Source organism: Balaenoptera acutorostrata, chromosome 17, assembly GCF_949987535.1.
Source record: "Balaenoptera acutorostrata chromosome 17, mBalAcu1.1, whole genome shotgun sequence".
Classification (NCBI taxonomy): domain Eukaryota; kingdom Metazoa; phylum Chordata; class Mammalia; order Artiodactyla; family Balaenopteridae; genus Balaenoptera; species Balaenoptera acutorostrata.
The window spans coordinates 7409551-7436575 of record NC_080080.1 but is presented as its reverse complement, the minus strand read 5'-3'; the positions used below and the strand labels follow the sequence as shown (position 1 = coordinate 7436575).

The 27025-nt window shown below is 46.7% G+C and overlaps 1 protein-coding gene across 6 annotated transcripts in view; it reads right to left on the bottom strand.

Annotated features, from left to right (window-relative positions):
• Window positions 1–27025, bottom strand: part of ZFAT (zinc finger and AT-hook domain containing) — a 414334-nt gene that overhangs the window by 270947 nt on the left and 116362 nt on the right. For all 6 annotated transcript variants that reach the window (XM_057531706.1, XM_057531705.1, XM_057531703.1 and 3 more), the window contains 2 exons: window positions 26924–27012; window positions 2502–2640 (listed from right to left, as the gene is read on the bottom strand). In XM_057531706.1, coding sequence (XP_057387689.1) covers window positions 2502–2640; window positions 26924–27012 — 228 coding nt within the window. The remainder of the gene's footprint in view (window positions 1–2501; window positions 2641–26923; window positions 27013–27025) is intronic.

Sequence of the window (27025 nt, the reverse complement as noted above, 5' to 3'; positions counted from 1 at the left end):
CACAGGCAACCAGCTCTCTGCTTTCAGAGACAGTTCTCCCGTCAACACTCAATGGCACAAGGTCTCCTATGAGCCAAGAGACATTCAGTTGTTTCCTTCCACGATATGTCTCTTAAAGGGGGGCATAGGAAAAATAAATAAACACACACACACACACACACACACACACACACAAAGGCCAAAAATAGCCCTGCAAAGATTAGAAATAAAACCCAGACCCTGTCAGGGAATGCCAATTGATTATAGAGAGTCTTGGAAAGTTAAGTGAAAACTTAGGGCATGAAGCAACTTGACCTCCGCACATTTTCTGCAAGGCAATGATGAAAGTTTGGAAGCACGGAGCTACGACAGTGTCATCACTCAGATCCCCACGCCTGTCCCAACTGCCACAGTAAACATCTATTTCCTGCCAATCCAACCCAAGAGTGTGAAGGATGTTAAAACGAATCGCTAGCCCACTACTCCAATTATTTACTGTGACTCTAAGGCGATGCATTCTCTCCTCTGTGATTCCTAGACAGCGGAGTCATCAAAAATGATGCACCGGCTCCAGAAGGACTGGCATATTTTAGGGAAAAAAAACCCCATAAAAACAAAAGAAAAGGGCTTCCCTGGTGGCGCAGTGGTTGAGAATCTGCCTGCCAATGCAGGGGGACATGGGTTCGAGCCCTAGTCTGGGAAGATCCCACATGCCGCGGAGCAGCTGGGCCCGTGAGCCACAATTACTGAGCCTGCACGTCTGGAGCCTGTGCTCTGCAACAAGAGAGGCCGCGATAGTGAGAGGCCCGCGCACTGCAATGAAGAGTGGCCCCCGCTCGTCGCAACTAGAGAAAGCCCTCGCACAGAAACGAAGACCCAACACAGCCAAAAATAAATAAATAAATAATTAATTAAAAAAAAAAAAAGTATGGTCCTGAGAGGTACAAAATTAGTGATGAGATTTTTAAAAAAAAATTTTTAAATAAAAGTAAAAATAAAATTAAAATAAATAAATAATAAAATAAAATAAAAATAAATTAAAAAAATAAATTAAAAAAAAAAAAAAGAAAGGAATGAAAATGTATTGAGTGCCAGACACTCAGGTGTTCTCGTTTCTTTCTCCCCGCGATCACAAGGGATGGCTGCTGTGAACTCCACCTGAGGTGCAGGGCCTCAGGTAGAGAGGAGGGTAACTTGCCCCAATGGCATCGCACCCATCTGCCCTCCAGCTCCGTGAAACTGCCATTCACACCAATGCCAGGCCCACGCTCCCGTTACCCCAGATGGATGGCTTAAAATTATCCCGAGTTTTTTCTGCTGCTCATCCATTTCCGTACATCAGCCCTGTCACCGAAAGTGCTGAAGGATACAGTCAATTCATTTGTTTTACATTAAGATGCCTTTCGTGGCGATTACAGCAAGTGGAGCTTCACGCTGCATCGGAAAACTAGGAGCGGCCCCAGCTGCAGCCGAGTTTACAATCCCACAGCTCTGTTTACGGGGGCAGATTTCTAAAATGGTCTTCAGCTTCAGAGAGTCACCGGATTCAGGAAAGAGTAGCAACTGACACATGGCACGGTGCAATCATTTTTCAGCTGAATTACCGAAGCGCAGATATAAATACAACAGCATTTCTCTGTGTGGCAACAGCACGTGAGCTAAACCCTCTCAAGTGGGAATGTGATTATTTATTTAAAAAAGAAGCAAACCCCCCCAAAACTTTTCAATGATATTAGAGGTTTTCATCCATTCTCTTTAGTTTAAATGTTCTAAGTAGTTTTTCCTTTTCAAGATACATAAGTAATCTGAGCACTCAATAAATATTTTTGGATAATCTAAAGAATCCCACCTATAAATGTGATCAGTATAGCATTACTTACAACTGCAATAAAAGAAAAATCTGGAAACCCTACTGTGTTCAACAACAGGAGCATAGCTAAATAATACTTGATGCTGTATCGCAAAAAAGCCCTCAGAGGTTAAAGTAGGAAGACAGTGTACCAAAGGAAAACAAAATGTGCATGTTAATCATTGTTAAGTAAGCCATGAACTTTCACTTGTGCAAAATGTGTGCATGGACCAAGGACAGAAGGCAATACAGTCAGCCCTTCACATCCCCGGGTTCCGCATCCAACGTGGGGCTGCAGATACAAATGCTGACTGTTCTCTGCCATTTTACACAAGGGATCGAGCATCCGCGGACTGTGGTATCCGTGAGGGTCCTGGAGCTGATCCCCCGCAGATACCGAGGGACGACTGTACTGACAAATGAACATTATGGGAAGGGTGGTAAAATTTGTGGGTTAATTATCACTCTGTTCATTTAAGAGTTCCATTAAGGTCGCTGTAATACAATCCTGGCATAAGTAACACGACATAAACAGCGAGGAGGAGGAGGAGGAGGACGGCAGTTACGATGAGGACCGTTCAGGAATCAGGACTGCGCTGCAGGAACCCGCAGCGCCGCCCCGTGGGGCCCGTGGGGCCCGGCCGGGCAGGACAGGAGCTGCCCGCTCGCCTACCTTGCTGGATGAGCGCGTCGGCCGCCAGCTCCCCGGTGCCCACGTTGGTGTACTCCTCGTTGGGGTGTTTCCTGTTGTAGTGCCGCTTCAGGGAGCCCGAGATGTTGCACGAGTAGTGGCAGTGGGCGCAGCGGAAAGGCTGCAGGGACAAGGAGGAGGGTTAGGGCCAGGCCAGCCCCCGTGCCATCGAGCCCCCGCTAGAAGGAGGAGGCCCAGCTCCCCCCCAGTCCTCCTCCACGACTCTCCCACCTGTGAGTGTCCGCTTCCTGGAAGGCCTGGGAGGGGCCAGCCGCCCGCTGGGAAACGCGCCAGGAAAAGAGGCCAACCTGGGGCAGCTGAGTCCTGCCTCTGCAGGGACCGTCCCAGTCACCTGGCAGGCGCCCCCAGGGTAGGAGGGGTCTCTGCTAAAGGAGGCTGCTCTGATTTCTTTTCTTTGCTGCCCACCCCAGATTTACAGTTCTTGTTTAAGAAGAAAATAACAAAAAGCAACCCAGGAATCTATCACTTTTCTTTTCTTTTTTAAGTGAACGCCATTCAAGCATCTCCCCTTACCATTAATTCTCTGATGCATGTGCTTCTTTCACTAAATGGGCTCCTCCACAGCATTTACCTGCAAGCACCATGCATATACGTCACTGCCCCCGCTTAGGGAAATCTGCCTGATAAAATCTATTGCCAACCCCCCCACCTGGGCAAGACAAGGCTCTTTTAGGATCAAGGCACCCACGGGTCGTTTGTGCAGTTGTATCTGCCAACTTGCAACCGCTTCGGGGGATGCAGAGAGCGGTGAGGGGAAGAGGTGCCTGCTCAGGTCTCTTGGGAGGCCCAGTGAGACCCCTGCACTGGCCAGGCGAGGGATGTACACCAGATCCCTGTCCTTTCCAGGCCCCTACTCCTGGTCAGGACAATATCAAGTGTCCCTCTGAGCCACGTGCTACACAGCTGTACAGCCCAGGGCTATGGAAATCCCAGTTCTGCATTCAGGGCCTGTCTGGTGACACAAGCAGCTTCCTGGCCCAGCGGTAACGGAAGAGCACAGAGCGGCCCACAGGACAGCAGGGGATTCAGATGCGGCAGGTTCAACTGACCCCCAGCACAGCCTGGCCGTGGAACTTCAGACAAGTAGTGAAACTCCTCTAAGCTTTGAGCCTCTCATCAATTCAAAGGGGATGATACCACTACCTGGTAAGCCTGCTGTGAGAATTAAATGATCCAACATGAACTGGTATCTAAGATGCCACAGAAAGCCCTGACTGTTTTTACAATTTTACATTTACTGTTTTAGCAATTTTACACGGCCCTTACTATGTCTGTGGGAGCTGATGCACCACTGTGTCTGGTGAGACCTCAGATCCACCTCGCCTTCTCAACTGTCCAAGTCATCAATATTCCTCCACTGTCACCTGGAAGAGCTAAACCAGAACCGTGCATCTCTGAAGCGGGATGCACCGACTACGGGAAAAGTCCTCTCTTTGACACTCCACTCAGCCCCTCTTTCCATGGTTCTTCAAGCCTACAGATGTGCTGAAGTTTCCCCATTGAGAGAAAGAAAGAGATGGAGGAAGGGAAGAAAATGAAAAGAAAACCATCTACCTGGGCCCTGTTTAAATCACTCTGCTCCTTGCTTGTAGGCTACCTCCCACCCCACCCTCTCGAAGCGCAGTCCTGCCTGCCGCCTCCACACCATCCCCTCCGTCTCTCAGGCCCCCCAGAGCTCCCAGGCAAACCGCTCCTGCGGGTACAGCCCGGGCTTCCTCTGCAGACCTCGCCCCCCTCCTTCCCCACCTCCTTCCACTGGCCGCCACCTCCCACCATGACGCGTAACGTGGTGACATCACTGTATCACCAGGTTCTCTGTCTCGCTCTGAACTTTCTCGGGTTATTTTACTAGATCTGCTTCCCAGGCCTGAGGTGAAATGCTGACTTTCTCCAAGGTTCTGCCCTGGGGTCTGTTTTGTTCTTCCACTGTGGTTCCAACGATCGCTTTTACATGCTGATATATCCATATATGTCCAGTTGTGATGGCTCCCAAACCACAGATAGGAATTTTCAACTGTCTTCCAGGTACCTCTACAGGGATGCTCTGGAAGCACCTCAAAATAAACACACACAACTTCAGACTCACGATCTTTCTGCAGAATCAGCTACTCATGCAAAGACAGAAACCTGGGCGTCACCCTAGACTTTTCCTTCTCTCTTACCACCCAACCAACTACCGAGTCTGCCCAGGCTTCCTCAGACATGTGTCCAGAGCCCTCCCCCGGCCCCTCTCATCTGTCACTCCAGCACAGAGAAAGTGCTGACCTGGCCTGTAAGGGAAATGCTGTGCCTCCCAGGAGAGCAGTTCTCAGACAGCAAGACTCGGGGGGGTTCTCTGGTGAGCCAACCTGCTCCGAACCCTTCCCCAGGGACCCCACCCTCCATCAAGGCCACAGCGTGGTCACCGGATGCTTTGTGTTACACTGCACGTGCCACTTTCCGTCCTTCATGGAGAAGAAACCCGTGGTTTGGCCTACGAGGGCTTATTAAACAAAAGGACCTGGAACAAAGGCAAAAATTAGCCAGGCTTCTCACCTATCTACTGAGCAGAGAATAAGAGACCTAAAATGCCAATATATGATTATCTGAAAAGTTAAAATAAAAGCTAAAACCTTCTGAAGTGCTTTCATCTCCATATAAGCAAGTTCTATGAAATTATTTTGCAAATATTAGCATTTGGATAGAAATCAAAAAGAACCACCAAAAACGCTTCCCTGCCGGTGCTGGGTAGTCGGTGAGCACAGAGGCAGGAAGAGGCAATTAAAATGAGAAATGGTCCTACAAACCTAACTTCAGGCTTGAGAGCCAATTCCATTCTTCTTCTAGCAAAGTGGATATACTGCCTCATGAGAGTTTCGACTCCTTTAACTCCCCACGCCTGCTCCTTGGTAGAATTGCTCATGAAAAGAAGAATGGCCAAAACGTGAGCAGATAGGCCAAAAAATGTAGAGGTGAGCCCAAGTGAGAAATCAGTTTCTGACCTACTGATTTCTATGAAAATCTTCAATTCTTAAAGTTGAAAGGGACACTTTCAAAGACTGACTTTGACCAAGCCTCCCTCCATGACAAAACAGCCTTCTGCAGCCTCTGACAGTCTGTGATCTCAGCCTTTGTTAGAGGCAGGGAGGTCAGACCCCTGGCCCCTTGCACTGCTGAATGGCTCCAGGGGTTTAGGAGGATAAAGCTTCCCGTTCTCTTCTACTCCCTTGAAGCTGCCATCACCTTTCACACGAAATCAATCACCACCTAACTTCTTCTTAGGACGCTCTCTCTTTAAATGGTGTAGCTGAGCTGCATCTTGGCCTTTCACGCCAAACAAGTTTGAACTTGTGGGGCATTGCCACACTTCAGCAGGGAGTTCTGCTGGGGCCGTCGCTGTGGAGCAGGAGACATAGGCAAAGAAAAGCGTGGGTGACGCCCCTGCACCCAACGCCAGGCATAGAGTCTGACTGCATTATTAACAGTGCACATCTTGGGATTTCGCTTATGGAGCACGTATTTACTGACCTCCTGCTATGAGTCAGACATTGTTCTCTCACCCTGGGGACATAGTAACGAATGAGAGAGGTTCGTGATCCCCTGAATACACAAGAGTGTGGGGACTTAAGCTATCAACTGCAAAGATTAAATGCTATCTAGGCAAACTAAATCACAAAACTTGTTTCCTAAGTCTGATTACTTGCAGATAGCAAAGGACGCTACACCTCAAAGGGAAGTTATTTATCAAGAGCTTTCAGGCCAGAATCCAGCCAAGAGTTGAGGAAAATATATGCAGGCTATAGTACTGTAGTGCATGTAAGACAAAACATCCAAAAAGAAAGTGGATCAAAAACAAGGCAGAAACCCGTTGTCATGCCTACAATGCAGTGTTGCACTAGATTTGTTAAGTAATGTGACCTAACATAATAACTATTTTAGCTCACCTTCACTGATAGCTATCATATGCCAGATAGTTCTAAGTTTTGCATGGATTAGTTCCTGGAAATCTCACCGCCTCCTCATGTGGTAGGTACAATTGTTATCTCCATTTTACAGATAAGAAACTGACATGTAAAAGGGTTAAGGAATTTGCCCAAAGTTTCACAGTCTCCCAGCCTGACCACTTGGTCTGCACTGGATTTGGCGCCCCAGACCAGCCAGCAATGAAGAGATGATTTGACTTCCCGTTTGTCATTTCCTGAACATCTATCTTCCCTGGGAGGGGCATGGTTTGGTTTGCTTGGATTTTCTAGACATAAGGCAGCCCACATCTCACCATCAACTTCTACAAATGAGGACCTCCATGGTGAGCTGGGAGGAATGCTGGCCGTTCCTGGGGGGCAGGGACGAGGCAGGGATAGGTGGAAGCCAAGAAGAGGGCAGACACAGCCAGGTCACAGTGGGACGTGCGCCGAATCAGGAAATGGGGTTTTTAGGAGATGGGGTTTCCGGTGGGTATCGAGCAGGGGGTGACATGACAACTTCACAATGTTCACTCTGGAAATTAACAGAGGGTGGATTTGAAAGGAACAAGACTGAAGGCAGGGAATCAACTGTTCAGTTGCTGCAGTGGTGTAGACAAGAGATCTAGAGGCCTAAAATGAGAGAGTGGGACAAAAACAATGGGAAAGGAAGAGAGAGTTTAAGAGAGGTGGAGGAGGAAAGATCAGCCGACCTGAAGATGGAGATGCAGTGTGAGAAGACAGAGACAGAGAGCCTCAGGATGACTCCCAAGTTTCCAGCGCGGATGACACAGGAGGAAGGTATCCGGGCAGCCGTGGAGAAAGTTCTACAGATACTGAGAGAAAGAGGGAGAACGCAGAGCCCTGGACATCCAGGAGGGCAGGTCCAGAAAGCATTTGAAGATATAAGGTGTTCGGAGTCTAAAGCTCAGAGGACAGTTCTGGGCTAGAGGTACAGATCTGAGCACGGGCAACCAGAAAGTGCCCTAGGACAGAACACACCCATTGCCAGTGAGTGTGTAAAGTGATAAGACAAGTGGCCTTAGAACAGCACCCGGGAACACAGGAACAGCAAGAGAGGAGCTCGTGAGGAAGGACAAGAAAGAACGGCAGCAGGCAGAAGAATCAGGGGTGTCTGGAGACGAATGTCCTTCATGGAGGGAGGGGCTGACAGAGTCAAGTGCACTAAGACATCCAATAAGGCCTAACAAGTGTCCACTGGGACTGGTCATCAGGGAGGTGGGCTTGTGGCCTGACTGAAAATAGCTGGTTTCAGGAACATGCTAAGAACAAAGGCCAGGTCACAGGGAGAAGGCAAGGGCAGAAGCTGGATTTGAGGTCAGGTGTCAATGATGTTTCAACAATGCAAACGATATGCCTTTTTCAAAAGACGCATCAAAGGATCCTCCTCAAAAGGTACACTGACAACCATCCATTTGAGTTGAAAGAAAAAGTACAATTGAACTTGTGGAGGCTGGAACTCTAAGTTCTCAGACTTGTGTCAAGAAAGCAAGGAAAATACACTTTGTCACAATTTGAGGATTTGCTGTTCTGGTTCTTCAAACAGAAAGAAAGAAAACAGCAGAGGACAGGAAGTCCTATCTCACATGTGAAATCGGGCTCTGACAAACCCGGTGAGAAGACATCGAACTACATGAGAGAGGCTAATGCAATCTCCCACGGGCGTCAAGAGACGGACTCAGAGGAATGTTTAAAACAGATGAGAAGCTGGTGAGGACGTTATGTCCAAGGTCGTGACATCGGTAACCAATCACAGAGCACAGGATGGCTTTCTGGCAGAAGGAGAGGGCGCCCTGCTGGCTTCCGTCCACAGCAAGCAGGAAGGCTCTCACCTGGCAGGACCCTGCGGGCCACTGAGTGGAACCACGTGCGGCATCACGGTCCTGTAACTACACCCACAGGCTCAGAGATCAGCATGCGAGCCTCTCCCTCTGTGATGGGCCTGATGCTCTCTGAAGAGGATGGGGAAGCATAATGGCAAGGGAGAAGGTTCCGGATGACCTGTGGGTAAAACCTACGGCCACAAGTCATGATTTCATAGCCTTAGTTTAACAACCGGGTCAATGGAGAGACAGAGATAAAGAAGGAGATAAACCACAAGTCTAATTGGTATTCAGGTGAATTTGGATCCAAAATGCTGGAAAAGATTATATGATTGTTACAACCTAAATTAAGTGCGCTGGTTGGTGCGAGACAATTTAGACGCTGCTTGGTGGAAGCCAGGCTATTAGAACGTGGCAGCTCTGCACCAGAGGGAGACCTTGGTGTTGACGCATGTACAGAGCCCCAGGTGGCCTCACCTGCCACGCCTCTCTCACAAGGTGAGTCAGGCTCCGGGCCAGGTACCGCCCAGGGGCTCCTCCACATCTCTCCTCTGCTTCTACTCACGCTGCCAGGATGCTCCTTTTTCTTAGCAACACCCCCGCCTGCCCTCCTCTACCTGGCTAACCTCCAGGACAACTTCTGGGGCCCAGGTGAGCTGGCCCTGTCCCTCGGCGGGCCCCCAGACTGCCGTACGAGGCATTCAGCCCTGCCCTCTGACGTGGCGCCCCCTTCCACTTGAGTTCCTTGCGTCAGGCTCCATCTCTCTTTTTCTCAATAACCTCGGGAGAGAACCGATTGATTCTAATACTGCACGAGCCAAGGCAAGAAGGGGATGTAGCTGTCTCAGTGAAACATGTCATGACAGTGGAGATCAGCCCATCATCCGAAGGAACAGGCTGATCCAGTTGGATTCAGCACCGACCCATTCATTCGAAGCAAAGCCTCCAGTCCTGGATCCCCAAAGCATGAATCACGGGATTACACCAGCGAATATACCCACCCTCCCCCCACTTAAAACAATGCGCCTCTTTGCTTTGAAAGAAAACAACACTATTGTGCTTCACGGATTTCAGCCCAGCTGGATGAGTTCAACTTTTTCTTTATCCCCAAGTCACGAAACATGTCTATGCTTTGTCTGGAAATGTTCACCAGACAAGCTACCATTCATTCTGCAAAAGTCTTAGCTCACAGGCTACTCTCTGCACCTTCACCTCTGAAACCTTCCCTAACTCCTGGGAAGATGTGACTTTTCCTTCCCATGTGCCCCCCAGCACCTAGGAAAACCTGGCGGTATGAATCCTGCTGCGGCGTAACTGTCCTCTGGAGGTCCAGCCCCCCACCCCCACCCCGACCCGCTCCAGGCTACAGCACCCGGAGAGCAGAGTCTGTCCCAGCGAGGCTCACCTGTGCTCCCTTGGCAGCCAGGCAGGCTCGGCCCAGGTGGGCTCCCTACTACACCCATGTGGCTAAAGCAGAAAGGACAAGCCACCTTCCTCCTTCTGTTACTGACTCCTGTACGCCTCCCAGCAGCAACTAAAACTAAAACTCTGGGTAGAACGTTTCTTCAAACGACATTAAGTTTAACAACTGTAAAAGACATTACATAGGGTGTGGGGAAAAAAAAGCCACAGCACGAGAGACTGCATTCACAACATGTAACCAAAAAAAATGACCCACACCCCCGATATATAAAGAATTCCTGAAAACAAATAAGAAAGCAAAACCACTCAATAGAAAAAAATGAGAAAATATTTGAACAATATTCTTTTAAAAAAAGGAACGAGAGGGCTTCCCTGGTGGCACAGTGGTTAAGAACCCACCTGCCAACGCAGGGGACATGGGTTCGAGCCCTGGTCTGGGAAGATCCCATGTGCCGCGGAGCAACTAAGCCCGTGAGCCACAGCTACTGAGCCTGCGCTCTAGAGCCCGCAAGCCACAACTACTGAGCCCATGTGCCACAACTACTGAAGCCTGCACACCTAGAGCCCGTGCTCCACAATGAGAAGCCACCGCAATGAGAAGCCCGCACACCGCAATGAAGAGTAGCCCCCGCTCGCCGCAACTAGAGAAAGCCCACGTGCAGCAACGAAGCCAAAGATAAATAAAATAAATAAATAAATTTATTTAAAAAAAGGAATGAGAAATAAATACAAATGGCCAAAAAACATACGAAAACGGGCTCAATTCCATTAACCACCATGAAAATGAAAATAAAGCCACACAGAGAGGCCAGTGCAGGCCCAGCAGGTTGGCCACCCTGAACGTTCACCCTGGGACGTGGAGCAACAGAGGCTCCAGGCCGTGCACCTCTACTGCTGGCGTAACCTGGTGCAACCACTGTGGAAAACGGTTGGGGATCGCCTCGTAAAGCTGAAGAGGTGCCCACAGCCTGCAAGTCCTCTCCAGGTGTGTTCACCCCGGAGAATCTCGTAGACGAGCACACCAGGACACGCACACAGACAGTGCACAGCAGCAGAGCTGGTAACGGCAACACAACAGAAACAGCCCCACTGTCCACCTACGGCTAATGGATGAGCTGAGCAGATGAACACTCCCACAGGGGCTGCACTGCGTGTGCCACGTCCCACTGGGAAGTGTGGTGTCACAAAGGACGGACGAAGGAGGGAGACATGCAGTCTCACCAACATAACGTTCAGTAAAGAAGCCAAGTTGAGAAAAAAGAATATAATAAGTTCCATATATGAATCCATATATAGAGATATATGCCCATATATAGATATATAGATAATATAACGTTCAGAAACATGCAATGCTAAATTAGTTTGTGTAGGGATGTATAAATGGATGGTAGACCTACAAAGGAAACCAGAAAGTAATTCTCAGCGAAGTCAGGATAAAGGTCACCTCTGGCTAGAGGAAGGGGGTGGGCTCAGGAAGGCCCCATGAAACGGCTCTGAGGACTGGCAGTGGTCCATTTCTGGGCAGTGGGACATGAGTGTTCATGTCATAATCATTCATCACACCACATACTCGTGTATATGCAATATTCTGGAGGTACCTTCTATTTCATAACAAGAGAAGTAAAAAAAGAAATGGTTCATTAAATAGGTAAATATGTGACCAAAAAAAAAAAAACAAAACTCTCTTCACAAGGTTTCTGAGGATTACAGGTAACTTAGATCAAATGCCTTGAATGACATAGCACCCAATGAGTGGCAGCCATTAGTAATGTTAAGAACAACAATAGCAAAGGCACTTATACCCTGACATGTAAAGCGATCTTTACCCTTATTTTCTTTCATCGGTGTGACAAAAATCACGTTGATACTAGAACGGGGTTCTAGCATATCCGCCCTTCGTAACCCAAAAGGTCCAAAAAGAAGACTGCAGTCGGAGTGTCTCTCTAAAGAGAGACCTGGTCACAGGCCTGGAGGAAATATTAACTGTAACACTAGCATCGCCAAACTTAAATCAAGTTACACGGTGGAGAGAGACGGTCCTGGATCATGCAAGCACTTCCCTGGGGCCTGGGCTGTAGAACACCTATAAGATTTACAGCCGCGCTTCTGCAGCTGAGAAAACCCGACAGGAAGATGGAATTTTTTTTCATAAATGTCTGAGGTGGCCATCAATTCCCTCAAATGCAAGCCAGCACCAAGTCACCCTGAGAAGCGTGCAGCTGGGCTAGGGGGAGGGCAGGACCCAGGGTTCTCGAGCACTGTTAATTCAGGGCTCCCCTCCCTCAGAGACTTAATTCAGTTATGTCTGAGACTTACGAGACAGTTTCATCTCATCAGAGCCTGGAAAGGACAGGATGAAGTGTGACAGCTTCTTCTAACTGTCTTACCTGGATTTTATTTCTGGAAAGAAACAATCAGAACAGACGCTTCCCCACCGTTGGCCATGGAGAGCTCTGTGGTCCAGAATATTTTGCACAAACTTTGAGTGGCAGGGGTTTCGGGGGGGCAAAGAGACCTGGGCTCAAGTGGGGATCTAGCACTTCACAGCTGTGCAACTCCGGGCACGTTTCCTCATTTTAGCACAAGGAGTAGTGGTAACATAAACAGGGCAGCCTGCGTGGAGACGCTATCAGATTATTATCATTGACGGTTTAGACATAGAAACTCAGGGCAAACTGCCTTATTAAAAAAAAGAAAGAAAGAAAGAAAGAGAGGAAGGGAAGGGGAGGGGAGGGTATTCCTTCTGGCCTGCATACTTGCATGTGGGATTCGAGGATGTCCACGCTTACATGTGGAGCACTGGGGGAAGGACAGATCAAGGAGGGGAGCCAGAGTGCACTGGTGACAATGACTGCGAACCGCAGGCCTCACGACCACCTTGGGAAGAAACCTCAATTCCCACTTCCCAGGTGAGGAGGCAGAGGCCCTGGGAGGGTAAGTGGCTTGCTGAAGGTCATACAGTCACCAGGCAAGCTGGGTGTGAGCCAAAGTCTGTCCGGGCCCCAAAGCCCACGTGCCACGCCCCTTGGCCGCTGGTGTACTGACCGCAAGGCCCCCCGCCAACAAGCCCCGCTTCAGCAACAATCTCCCCCATGGACGGATTAGACGGATGATTTCTGCAGCTCTCCCTATTATGGTATATTTTCAGCTTTGCAAATGTCTTTGTGTTTCCAATTAACAGGATCAACAAGACAATACTGTTTTCATAGTAGTATTTCCAGCACATAAAGTTCTGGTACACAAACTACTCACTTTTCTTCCCCTGGTCTCCCTATTCCCCCCTTGGGGACCTGGCTCTGCACAGCCCCCCATCTGGACAGCCCACGGGGTTGCCTGCTACCCACCACTACCTCTAAAACTGCAGGTCAGACAGTTAACAGCACTGCCATACTGAAGTCCATCATGTCTACATTTCCACAGATTTTCAAGGAACACACCAGAAAAAGAGTACTCACATTCCCTTTGACAGGAATCTCCTCTGAGATATATGTTGAACATAACACAATAACGAAGCAAGGCTCACTATGCCTGACCTAAGAAAACAATACACTTCCAGATACTAAATCTGCTCTTTGCTAAGAGAACAGCTCCTGGGGGGCCGCACCGAGCCTCCACCTCGTGCAGTGCCTGACTCTCAGCAGGAGGTCAACAGCACTGGGTGAATCTAGAGAACCCCATGACCTTGGGACCACGCTTGATTACACGTGCTTTTTCTCACTTTAACCTCACTACTGAGGGACGGAAGTGCCGAGAGCGCAAGGCCACACAGTGAACTCAGAGCAGAGAGAAGAGCAAGCAGGGCCCAGCGACGAAGAGCCGCTGAACCCTGTGCCCTGGCGGCTACAAGCCTTGCAAGGAGCCCAGAGGCCCACCTCCACCTAGATGACTTCAGCCTATGTCACTGAACTTCTATGGAATCTATTCATTTACTCATTTGTTCACTCAACAGGTATTTATTAAGTGTTGCCTCCCTGCTGAGACTAGAACAAAAGCTAAAAGTGCTCCCACAGAATGCACATTCCAGCATCATAAACAAGGAACTACACAATCTGCCAGATGTCGTCAGACAGCACGGAAAAAATAAAGCATTTGAACCAAGACCAGAAGAAGAAGAGAGACTCCCGTGGCTTTCTGGGAGAAGGGCAACGAGAAGAGGGAAGGGCAGGGGTGAGGCCAAGCGAGGATGCACCGTGTCTGCGGCAGATGCGCGGTGTGCGGCGGGTGAAGCGGCAGGCGGGGCCAGGCTGGGCGGCCACCTGTGGTGTGCAGGGTGTGGGCCTTAACTCTGGGGGCGAGCAGAGGCCGCTGCAGGGCAGATATATGTGGGGCTCGATACACTATTTTTTTCTACTCTTTGATTCTCCGATAACCAGCGTTTCCCAAGTTGTTTCACAAAACCTAAGTGCTGGGAGGGAACACTGGGGGGAAGAAAAGGGAGGAAGGGATTCTGTAGTGAGATAAGTTTGCGAATCACTGCACGCTGCGCCCCTCCACACAATGCCTGAAACATCCCACAGAACCAGTGTTCTAAGGAACACACTCTGGAAAATCCCGCCTTATGCCATCCTCCAGCCCCCAGGTAGACCATGTTCCCCCTGAGCCACATGCCTTACACTTCTGCTGAGTCGCCCACTGTAGCCAACAGAGAGCAGTGGGTACCAGAGACTTGCAGAACAAACCATGCAAAACAAAAACCCCCACTGATTGGCCGCTGGCTTCAAAATCTCCCTACTCAGTGGTAAAGGCGCCCATGACAAACTTCTTTTCCACTCAGAGAAATGTCATCGCATTGGATCTGTGAACTGCCAAGTCCCATTACCCCGCACAGGGTCATCCAGCAAAGCTAGTGGCCCTTTGAGAATGTTCTGGATGATGACATGGGCTGGGAGACTGACATGTTTCACAGATTTACAGAGTGCATCCCCACAGCTGCTCCGAGAGCCCTTTCAGCAGAGCCACGTGCAGGCCCCTCACCCTGTAGCAAGAGAAAAACACACTGGGCCAGGTCAACCGCCAAGAGACTGGATCTGTACTGCCTCAAAACATGCATATTCATAGGAAAAAGGACGGAGATTGTAAATTATAAGACACACGGTGATGCCGATACGGGAAACTCCTAAAGAGCATCTGCGTCTGGAATCCTGGCTCCCTCACCTCCTTCTCTAGCCTGGGCTCAGAGGTAGATGTGAATGACGCACACGTAGAACCAAGTGGGGGGACGGGTAAACTAAGCCCCAACCTGACATACATACAAAGAGCCTAAGGATGCACAGTCACAGGGGACAGACAAGGAGAAAAGGGACACAGGGGCAGAAGCAAAGAGACACACACCAGAAAGGAAAGGACCTGCATCCCAAGGAGGGCCGGGGGCAAGTGGACGTCCACGGACTCACGTTCCTCAGGGTCAGCCCTTAAACAGGTTTGTGCCAAAGTTTTCAAAGCAATGCTGTCAGAGTGAATGAGAGTAGCACCCCGTCTCTTTGTCCTACTGGTCACCCTGTGGTCTACAACCCAAGCCTTCAGTCAAAGCTTCCCTGTACCATCTGTGCAGAAGAGAAGAGTTTTGTAATTTTTTTTTTTTTTTTGGCCCTGTCTCTTCAGGATTATAAGCCTGAGAGCACAAGGTGGGAACTTCATTCCTGGGGTGGCCACAACAGGGACAAATCCAAGCTTGGGGCCAAGGATCCAGAGAGAAAAAAGCCAGGTCTTCATATATTTCACCAAGCACAAAGTCACCTCTGTTGTAAAATAAGGCCCGAGACAAATTAAACAATTTAAAAGAATAAATGTTTTAAAACCATGGAGTACCAAAAGTTCCAAAATGCCTTATGTTGAGGCAATTATCTCATCACAATAAATAACGGTAAATCAATCCACACTAATTGCTTCTCATGCAAGAGCTTAGAAGACTCTTCAAATGTTCTCCAATGATTGATTTTTTTTTTTGTAATCGCTTATGCTGTCAAAATGCAATATTTCCGGGCTTCCCTGGTGGCGCAGTGGTTGAGAATCTGCCTGCCAATGCAGGGGACACGGGTTCGAGCCCTGGTCTGGGAAGATCCCACATGCCGCGGAGCAACTGGGCCCGTGAGCCACAATTACTGAGCCTGCGCGTCTGGAGCCTGTGCTCCGCAACAGGAGAGGCCGCGATAGTGAGAGGCACGCGCACCGCGATGAAGAGTGGCCCCCACTTGCCACAACTAGACAAAGCCCTCGCACAGAAACGAAGACCCAACACAGCCAAAAATAAATAAATAATAAAATAAAAAATTAAAAAAAAAAAAAATGCAATATTTCCAGAGAATATACTGCACACTATTAGACAGACAGGATTTTAATTTAACAGAAAACAATCCGATTTCCTTTTTTTTAATCCCCCAAAGTGCTTAAAAAATCTAAAATACAAGGAAGCTGAAGATGGTGTAACAGGTTTTTAGCAGAGACATTCCAGTTCAAAACAACTTAATAAATGGCCCCTCTGACCACCCGCCCCCCGCCACGGCCCTTCTTCCTCCTCATAGGCATACACACACTTAAAGGAAAAAAGGGAAACATGTAATCTCAGATTCTCCACTTTCATGGATATTAAGAGCTGAAAAGCAAAATAAACACCACCGACAGCAACCCTACAATGGACTTCTCACTCTCTTTGCCCCATGGTTCAGTAATTTCCACTCATCTTGGGAAACGCTACAGCTGCTAAGTTTACACTCACTCAGCATTCTGCTTAAAGATTTTGCTTGAGTCTTGATAGCTAAACATCTAACTGCAGGCTTATATAATCAAAGCAGTGAGGGGAAAAAAAGGATGAGGGAGTCAGAACGTCCCTCTGCTTGGCTTCAGAGTAGGAAAGTGGAGGGTAACGCATGGAGGGTAGCTTTGTCTACAAAGAGACAAGGCTCAAAATCCCAGCTCCTCCACTTACGAATTGTGTTACTCTCGAGTATGTTACTTAACTGAACTCTGGGCCTGTTTCCTCATCTGTAAAACAGGAAGATCAATACCTACATCATAGTAGTTTTGAGGGCAAAATAAGGTAACATACATGAAACACCTGTTGAAATGCCCAGCGGATGGCTATTATAAAAGGGATTGGTCCACCTGTCTTTTTAAAATTTATTTATTTATTTATTTTTGGCTGTGTTGGGTCTTCGTTTCTGTGCGAGGGCTTTCGCTAGTTGCAGCAAGCGGGGGCCACTCTTCATCGCCATGCGCAGCCTCTCACTATCGCGGCCTCTCTTGTTGCGGAGCACAGGCTCCAGACGCGCAGGCTCAGTAGTTGTGGCTCACGGGCTTAGTTGCTCCGCGGCATGTGGGATCCTCCCAGACCAGGGCTCGAACCCGTGTCCCCTGCATTGGCAGGCAGATTCTCAACCACTGCGCTATCAGGGAAGCCCCCACCTGTCTTTTTTATTCTGACACAAGATACTTAAACATTCAACACCGCGGTGGAAGTTTCTCATGGAAAGATGAAACCATCACCTGGGTAACAGACGAAGTTACAGTAGAAATAAAGCCACAATGCTTGCTATAAGCAATGCCGGGTGACTCAGCATTCTGGGGGATACTGAGGATCTCAGACTCAGGATTAACTTGAACTGTTTATAAATGTGTGGTTCTAAACATTCTGCTTCTTTGACATCATTTCTGTACTTTCACTTCCTTGTTTATTAAGTTTAGAGTGAAAACTAGGAGTAAATTAGTTCACTTCCTGGCTGAACTCATCCAAACACCACCTCTGTTCAATTTAGTATCTAAGCCCCTTACACAGCCTATGAGCTCAGCTGCCTGGCATCTTCTATATATATAACTTGATTCTGCTTCACATGGACACATCATGAACGCCTTTGAGACCCATTTCATTGTCAGAAATACAACAAGGGATTACACTAATTCCCTTTGATTTGTGGATATCAGTCGATCAGAAATTTTTGGTTCCTATAGGTTTCAAAAGCTATAGATTTTGCATGATAAGATAATACTATATTAACTCAAATAAAACATAGCTTTTAAAAAATGATAGAGTCGTAATAATTAGTTAGCTGGTCTTCTGGGTTCCCACAGAGCTTAGTACCTAACTTTCTTGCAGCAGTTAACGTACTTGCTGTTGCTTTTTATGCACGGTGGCTCTCCCCAGACCCGTGAGCCGGGCAGACAGAGGCCTGGCTTCATCCCAACATCCTCTGCCCTGGCACACAGTGGGTGCACAGAAAACACAGCAAGGACTCCAGGGCTGGAGCAGGTTGGGGAAGAGAAGTCCACTACCATCCTCATCAAGTGTACGAAGCCTTCACCAAGTACACTGTAGGCTCTCCTGAGGTCGGGCTGGGCAGAGAGGGGAGAGAGCTCTGCAAGGAGCAGAAAACCAGAGAGAAACAGGACTGCCTCAACAACCACATACCAACGAGGGGCCAAGCTCGCAATTACAGCTTTGAAAGGACAGCTGTCAGGCCTGCTATTCTCTGTACAGTCCGCACTCTAATGGCCTGATACAAAGAGGCATTTCCTTTCCCATGGACAACAGTCTCTACTGTTCTTTCACACGTAATATCTAGCGTCCAGGTAAACATTATGAGATATGCAAAGAAAAAAACGTGACCCAATTCAAGAAAAAAAGTCAATAGAAACTGATGCACAGATCGCTCAGATTGAAATTATTAGACAGAAACATTTAAATAATGATGATAAATAAGTTAAAGGCTCTAATAGAAAACATGTGTGAACAAATGATAATTTTTAGCAGAGAAAAAAACTATAAAAAGGAACTAAATGTCAACGCTATAAATCAAAAAAAGTCAGAAATGAATAATCATTTGAGTATCTAAATAGCAGAACTGACACATGAGAGAAAGGATAAGTAAACTTGAAGATCAATACAAATCATATAAACTGAAACACAAAGAGAAAGAAGAATTAGAGACAGAAAGAGAGACAGATCATCTGAATGCTGTGAGATATCAAACAGTTTAATATATGAGGTATTATAGTCCTAGATGAAAAAAAGGAAGCAAATGAAGCAGAAGTAATATTTAAAGACATAATGGCTGAGAACGGTCCAAACCTCATGAAAGATATCAACCCACAGATCCAAAATCTCAGCAAGGTAAACACTAGGAAACCACACCTAAACATAATGATGTTAATATGATGAAAAAACAAAGAAAAAGAGAAAAATCTAAACCAGAGGGAAAAAAGAACCATTACATATAGGGGTAAATGATAAGGGTTAGAAATAATGAAGGACAAAACATAATGGGACAACATCTTTAGAGTGGTGTCCTCCTAGAAATCTATAGTCACCAAAATATTCTTCAAAAATGAAAACAAAGAATTTCCAAATAGACAAAAGCTGAGATAATTCAACTCCAGCAAAACAGATATATATAACAAATACTAATAGAAGTTCTCCAAACTAAAGGAAAATTTATCAGATGGAAGCTAGGCCTGCAGGAAAAAAAATAAAGAACACCAGAAAGGCTAAATATGTAAGTAAACATAAAAGACATTTTTAAGATTATAGTTTCTTACATATATTTTAAATACTGACTAAACCAAAAATTAACACTATATTGAGGAGTTTAGAACACAAAGAGAAGTGATATATATGACAACAAGAACCCAAAGGGTAGGAGGGGTGTAACGTGAACTATAATGATTCATGGTTCTTCCATTGTTCATAAAACAGTATATTTGCAGCTAGCTAGAATGTGTTAAAATACAGATGCATAGTGTGATGTCCACAGCAATAACTAAAAAGAAAAAAGAAAAACAACAACAACAAACAAAGAAAGTATAGTTAAAAAGCAAACAGGGACTTCCCTGGTGGCACAGTGGTTAAGAATCCACCTGCCAGGGCTTCCCTGGTGGCGCAGTGGTTGAGAATCTGCCTGCCAATGCAGGGGACACGGGTTCGAGCCCTGGTCTGGGAAGATCCCACATGCCGCGGAGCAACTAGACCCGTGAGCCACAACTACTGAGCCTGCGTGTCTGGAGCCTGTGCTCTGCAACAAGAGAGGCCAAGACAGTGAGAGGCCCGCGCACCGTGATGAAGAGTGGCCCCCGCTTGCTGCAACTAGAGAAAGCCCTCACACAGAAACGAAGACCCAACACAGCCAAAAATAATAAATAAATAAATAAATAAATTAAAAAAAAAAAAAAGAATCCACCTGCCAATGCAAGGGACACGGGTTTGAGCCCTGGTCTGGGAAGATCCCACATGTCATGGAGCAACTAAGCCCATGCACCACAACTACTGAGCCCGTGTGCCACAACTACTGAAGCGCGTGCACCTAGAGCCCATGCTCTGCAACAAGAGAAGATAAGAGAATCCACTGCAATGAGAAGCACATGCACCGCAACGAAGAGTAGCCCCCGCTCGCTGCAACTAGAGAAAGCCCGTGTGCAGCAACAAAGACCCAATGCAGCCAAAAATAAATAAATAAAATAAATAAATTTATTTAAAAATAAAAAAGCAAACAAATCCTAATTGAGGGCTATACTATAAAATACCTCATCAGTACTCCTCAAAACTGCCAAGGTCATCAAAAACAGAGAAAGTCTGAGAAACTGTCACATCCAAAAGCAGCCCAAAAAGACATCATGACTAAATGTAATATGGTATCCTAATGGGATCCTAGAACAGGAAAAGGACATTAGGTAAAATCTAAGGAAATCTTAATAAAATATGGACTTTAGTTAATGATGTATTAATATTGGTTCATTAGTTGTAGCAAATGTACTATTGTAAATGTTAGATGCTAACAACAGGAGAAACTGGGTATGTGGAATATGGAAACTCTCCATATTACCATAACAATTTTTCTGTAATTCTACAACTGTTCTAAAATTTAAAATTTACCTGAAAAAGAAAATCTCTACTCTCAGGGGAAAAAGTCAAATGGAATACTAAAAAATACCTGATTCACCCAAAAGAAGCCAGAAGAGGAGGAGAGAGGATAAAAGAACTGACATGACAGAGAAAATAAACACCAAGACCATACTTTTCAAGTGAGACATGCCAAAAACTACATTAAATGTAAATGGACTAAGCAGTCCAATTAAAGAGCAGTGACTGTCAGACTGGTTGCGTGCGGGCACATGGACACACACACACACACACACACACACACACACACACACATATACAGGCCACAACAAGATCCAGCTATATGCTATTTACAGGAACACACTTTATATAAAAAGTCAGATAGGACCTTTCCTTTGCACAGTTCAAAACCCAGTGCAGTGGCTGGCAGATTATGATTTGTGGAGCCCCTGCCTCAGAACCACATGGGAATGTGGTATAGTCAAGGATGCTGGGCTGGCCTCCAGGTTTACTGAAAGAGAAGAACTAATCTGATGGGAAGGGTGGCAGGAGGCCAGAGCTGCTCCCATTAAAAAGAAAGCCCCCCAGCTCTCGTTACCAAGAGAGCAAGCCTGAGGCCCTCCCAGCACCTCCTCCCTGGAGCTGGCCTGCACAGGGCTGATGGTCCAGGTCTGTCCAAAGCAACGGGGGCATATTCCTTCTAATCTGCTCCCTCAAATCAACCTCTCCTTCTTAATGTAGCCCTTGAAATAATGGTATCATTGTTCCCAATTTTCAAATAAGGAGACAGTGGCCCAAAAAGGCGAAGGATCAAAATCCCCAAAGGTCAGCTAGTTAGTAAGTAGTGGCATTAAGACTCTGATCCTGATCTGCCTAACTCCAAAGCCATAAGCAACAACAAAAGTAAAATAACACCAACATCTAAGAAAATATATAAGGAAAACACAACACCTGGAAAATATTTAGAATGAGTGATTTACAAACATAAATTGAAAGCATGATTAGACTGGTTTATAATCCTTGCTTTGGTTCTTTTAGGAATTGGAGTCATTTTTAAGAGACAGGGGAGGGGAAGAAGAGCCAACATTTTTTGATCATCTACCATGTACCAGATCCACTTCTCATAAAAGTGATATTGCCTTTAATATCTTCAATACCAGGAGACAGATATTGCCATCAACATTTTACAAACAATAAAACTGTATAAAGAAGTTAAATAACACAGCCTGTTAAGTGGCACAGTCTGTCTAGTTCTAAACCTGAGTCTGTCTTGTCTTAAAGCCTGTGTTTTTCTACAAGATCTCATTGCTCTCAGAAATTTTCAAGTGCCAAACAGAATCTCAATGAACTTCCAAATGGCACAGCTACCGTGGTACAAATGGCGTGGTCACTTTGGAAGAGAGTTTGGGGGTTTCTTACAAAACTAAACATACTCTTACCATACAATCTCGCCATCGCACTCCTTGGTATTTACCCAAAGGAGCGGAGAACGTATGACCACACAGAAACCTGCAAATGGATGTTTACAGCAGCTTTATTCATAATTGCCAAAACTTAGAAGCAACTAAGATGTCCTTCAGTAGATAAATGCATAAACTGTGGTCCATCCAGACAATGGAATATTATTCAGTGTTAAAAAGAAATGAGCTATCAAGCCATGAAAAGACATGGAGGAACCTTAAATGCAATTACTAAGTGAAAGAAGCCAATCTGAAAGGGCTACATACTGTACAATTCCTACTACATGACATTCTGGGAAAGGCAAAACTATGGAGACAGCAGAAAGATCAGAAGTTGCCAGGAGGCAGAGGGAAGAGAGGGATTAATAGGCAGAGCAAAGAGGATCTTGGGGGCAGTATAACTATTCTGTATGATACTGTAATTGTGGATATATGTCATTATACATTTGTCCAAACCCATAGAATGTACAACACCAAGAGTGAACCCAAATATTAACTATGGGCTTCAGGTGATTATGATATATCAATATAGGTTCATCAATTGTTAACACATGTACCACATTGGTGGGGATGTTGAAAATGGGGGAGGCTGTATGTGGAGGGGGAGTGGAGTCAGGTGGTATATAGGAAGTCTCTATATTTTCCTTCTAATTTTGCTATGAGCCTAAAACTAGATTTTTGGTTTTTTTTTCCGGCTGTGCCACATGGCTTGTGGGATCTTAGTTCCCCAACCAGTGATTGAACCCGGATCTCTGACAGTGAAAGCGCCAAGTCCTAACCACTGGACCACCAGGAATTCCCCTAAAACTACTTTTAAAAATAGTTTCTAAATTTAAAAAAATAGATAAGACTGGTAAAATCCAAATAAGGTCTATAGTTTAGTTAATAGTAGTGTCGCAAAGTCCACTTCCTAATTTTGACAATATACTATAGCTAAAGATGTTATCACCGAGGGAAGGTGGGTGCTAGGTATACAGGAACTCCGAGACTTTTTGTGAGTCTAAAATTATTTCAAAATGCTTTTAAATTAAATAAAGCCACTTTTTATTATTGATGTGCAAGGAGACGGGCACAGAATCCAGCAGCCCTATGATTGAGAACATTTCTATCCGCAGAGTTATGGGTTCACATGAGCCTAATGGAGAAAAAACTCCACAGCTGAGTCTGCCTGGTGATCCCATTGCTTACGGAATGGCATACGGCTTGTGTATGTGCAGGAAGCAGAGAGCTGAACAGCTGGGCCAAGGGAACAGGCCTGCTCCTGTTTAGAGACTCCTGGCTCAACGCTGGTTCCTCTCGTCCGAGCACCTTCTCTGGTACATCTTTAAGGTCGATTGTGTCAGCCCCACCCTAGGGAAGGCATTTTATTTACAGCTGCAAGAAGCACATATAAAACCTTCACTGTCTGTGAACCCTCAGTGGTTTGGTGGGCTTTGCCCGGTGTTTCATAGTCTTTGGATTTTAGGGTGACATAGAAATGCTTTTGGTATGACGTCTACTGTAGGGTTACTTATAACAGCAAGAACTGGGAACGACCAAACTGTCCACTTATGAGGGGAATGTGAAATTAAACTATGATACTCATCCTTATGCAGCCAGTAAAAGTAGTTAATGTATTTTCATAAAATGAAAAAAGGCCTATGAAATGAGGATAAAGAAAAAAGGCAATATTTATAATGCCTAAAGTATGTAGGTGCCCCCGTCTGCCCTTTGACTGTGAGGTTATTCTAACTCAGAAGCGAAGTATTCTTAGCAAACCATCCGGCCACTCATCTAAGCCACATTCTCTAGTAGAGCTTCATCACTGATAAAGCTGACATTTTAATCTCCATCAAAAAAAATGCTCATTTACAGTGTGACCTCAACCATGTCTAAAAATATATCCAAAAATTCCCCCAAGGAAAAGAACCAAAAAGCATTTTCCAAATCTTATTTAGTTAATACATTTTAATTTTATTCTTAAAATAAATACATGAGTGACACCATGTAATTTTAAAAGGCAATACAGGAGTTTGCCTTTATCACAGTGTTTCCTGACACAAATTATATATTGAAAATTACACATCCAGATCTGGAAAGGCAAACTGGTTTCCTCCAGCAAGCCAACTGCAATGGATTAGCAGTATTTGCCCAAGATGTTGAAGTCTCATCTCAGATCAGTAAAACAGTGATGCTTGATTTCTTCATAATGTTTGCTGTGGGTAGGAAAAGGGAATGTAGGAGATGCATACTACATATTTTCTGATATGGATGAAAAATTTCTACCAGACATAAATGTGAAAGGAAGAAAAAAGAGTGGGGGAATGCAGTGGGCAGAAAAATGCCCTCCCCAAAGATGACCACGTCCTAATCCCTGGAACCTTATGTGGCAAAAAGGAATTAAGACTACAGCTAGAATTAAGGTTACTGATCCTCTGACTTTAAGATAAGGACATTGTCCTGGGTTATCCAAGTGGGTGCGCTGTAATCACAGGGTCCGTTCAAACTGGAAGAGGAGAGTCAGAGGAGGAGAGAGATGAGGGATGCTCTCACCTGGCTTTGAAGACAGACGAAGCGGCCACGAGCCGAGGAGTGCAGACGGCCTGTAGGAGCCAGAGAAGAGCAAGGAAATGGATTTTCTCTTAGAGCCTCCAGAAAGAACATGTCACCTGCATGTTAGCTCAGTGTGACCTGTGCTGGAATTCTGAACCACAGAACTATAAGACAATAAACTTGTGTTGTTTAAATTACAAAGCTGGAGTAATTGATCACAACAGTAATGGAAAACTACTACAGGGGTGGACAGAGAGGAAAGGGAAAGGGCAATTACAGTTAGGATGAGGATGGCTGGCAGGAATCAATTTCATTTTGCCTCATCAGTCCCAGTTAACTGAGAAGCACGACTTACACGCATGTGTGCAAGAAGAGCATCCTGACCTGGAGGAAGGGAGAAGCCCAGGGCTGAATTAGTGGTTCTCATTCAGGCTCAATCTCATCCGCAGCTGGGGCACCGCTCAGCACGGGGACCCCTACATCCACAGAGAGCCCGTGGGAAACCGGCCATGACCCAGGGCCCAGCTTAGTCAGGCTCCCGAGGCCCCGGAGTACAACCATGTGATGGCAGGAAAAAGCTGAGAACCACACGTGAGAGGGACACCTTCAATCAAATCACCCCCAAATGCACTTCTGCACACAAACCAAAGATTCCACAAATCTGAGGAACAAGTCAATGAGGACTTGAGGGCAGAGAGACTGTCTGCTGTGTCTGGTTAGGAAGGGAAGATGCTCCACACGGAAACTGAGGAATGAATGAGAAGTCTAGCTCCGATTTTGAAACAGCGAGGACAGAAATCAACCTCCCTGGGTCTACACTTCTCATCTATAAAGTGAGAGTTGCCCTAACTCTGCGTCCTCTAGTCCTACAATTGCCCTAGTCTAAGAAAATCCAGAGTCCCCCAAAGAAACACATCTATGAGAGGTGGAATGCGACATTAAGCCCTTAATTTTAATTATGTGCAAAGTATGCAAACATGGAACATCCCAGTTGAGACGTTTTGCACTCCTGCTGGGTGACACGTGGGTCTCACCTGAGAAACTCGTGTTCAGTGCAGACCTGAAAGCAGCTACAGAAGCGACAGGCACAGCAACCTCAGGTTCCCCAACTGCCCCCTTTCTGCCGTCAACGAGGGACTGAGAAGATCTGGTGAGAGACGCTCAGGCCTAGGACTCGGAGGCAAAGCCCCAGTTCTCACTCCCTCACCTCCTGGATAGTCAAAGCACACGAGCCCTCATCCCCCCCGAGCCACCTGGTTTCTTAACTACAAGAGGAGAGATCATGAGGCTTCATGTGACTTCATCCCAAGGCTGTTCTGAGCAACAGATGAGCTTGTCGTCAGGGAGGGTCCTCGTACCTCAGAAGGGGTGACAGACGGCATAGGCTGGCCACTACTGTAACGGCGACTGAAGCCCGTGGATATGGGCCTCGAGGAAAGATTCGTGGGGGTCACTTAACTTAAGTGAGATGCAGGTTGTTCAGGTGTCCAATCCGGGCAATGGTATCTACTGTGTGGAGATCAGAGTTGAGGGGGGTGAAGTTCCTGGCACAGTGCAGGGACACAGTAGAGGCTCAATAAATATAAATGCACCTCTGAGTGTGGTGGCCCAGGGTCCCTCCACGTTCTGCCTACCGCCCTCTGGGACTTAGCAGTGGACATGATTTCAACAAACATCTCAGAGCATCGTGTCCCCACCTTCACACGCACGTGCCAGCAGCAAGAGCATCGATTTTAAGGGTCAAGTTGCTGCGTGCTGAGCAGAATTTTTTATTAAACAAATTCACTGGACCAGAGTTCTTGTTGTCAATAACTGCACCATAAGCAGTGGCCAAGGGGATATTACCATCTACATGAAAGAAACATCAACTGGAGGTATTAAAAGAATAAGGAAAGCCACGGTCTCCCGAGCCCCTGTTACACGCTGGCGCCGTGGCGGGCACATGAGCGCCATTTCCAGCTCCTACAAGCGCCTGCCAACCGGGCATCATCACACCTGCTGTATCAGGGGTTCACTGGAGACAATCCAGGATCTGACAGCACACACTTGTCCTTAAAGCACGTACCCTTTGCTCTAAATCACTCTAGTGTTTTACGGTGAGAGGGTGCCTTTCTCTAGTCTGCGTCCTCTTACACTCTGTTCCTGGACTTGGTCCCCAAAGTCCAGAGAAGCGCTACATTTGCAGAAGGAGAGGGTGTGCAGTCAGCCGAGCCATGCCCCAGACCCCACGTGCACTGGCTGAGCAGGCCCGGAAGGGAAGGGGACGCTCCAGAACAACGAATGGAGGCTCCCTCCGTCTTTATTTTGAAGAGCGGTGCGCTTCCGACTTGAATGTCCGCTCCAGCGCCGAGCCCCTTACCTTGAAGGAGGCGTGTTGCTCCATGTGCCGCAGCAGCTGTGGCTTCTGGGCTGCTGTGTAGTCGCACACCGTGCACTTGAACTGCTTCCCTGAAAAGAAGGG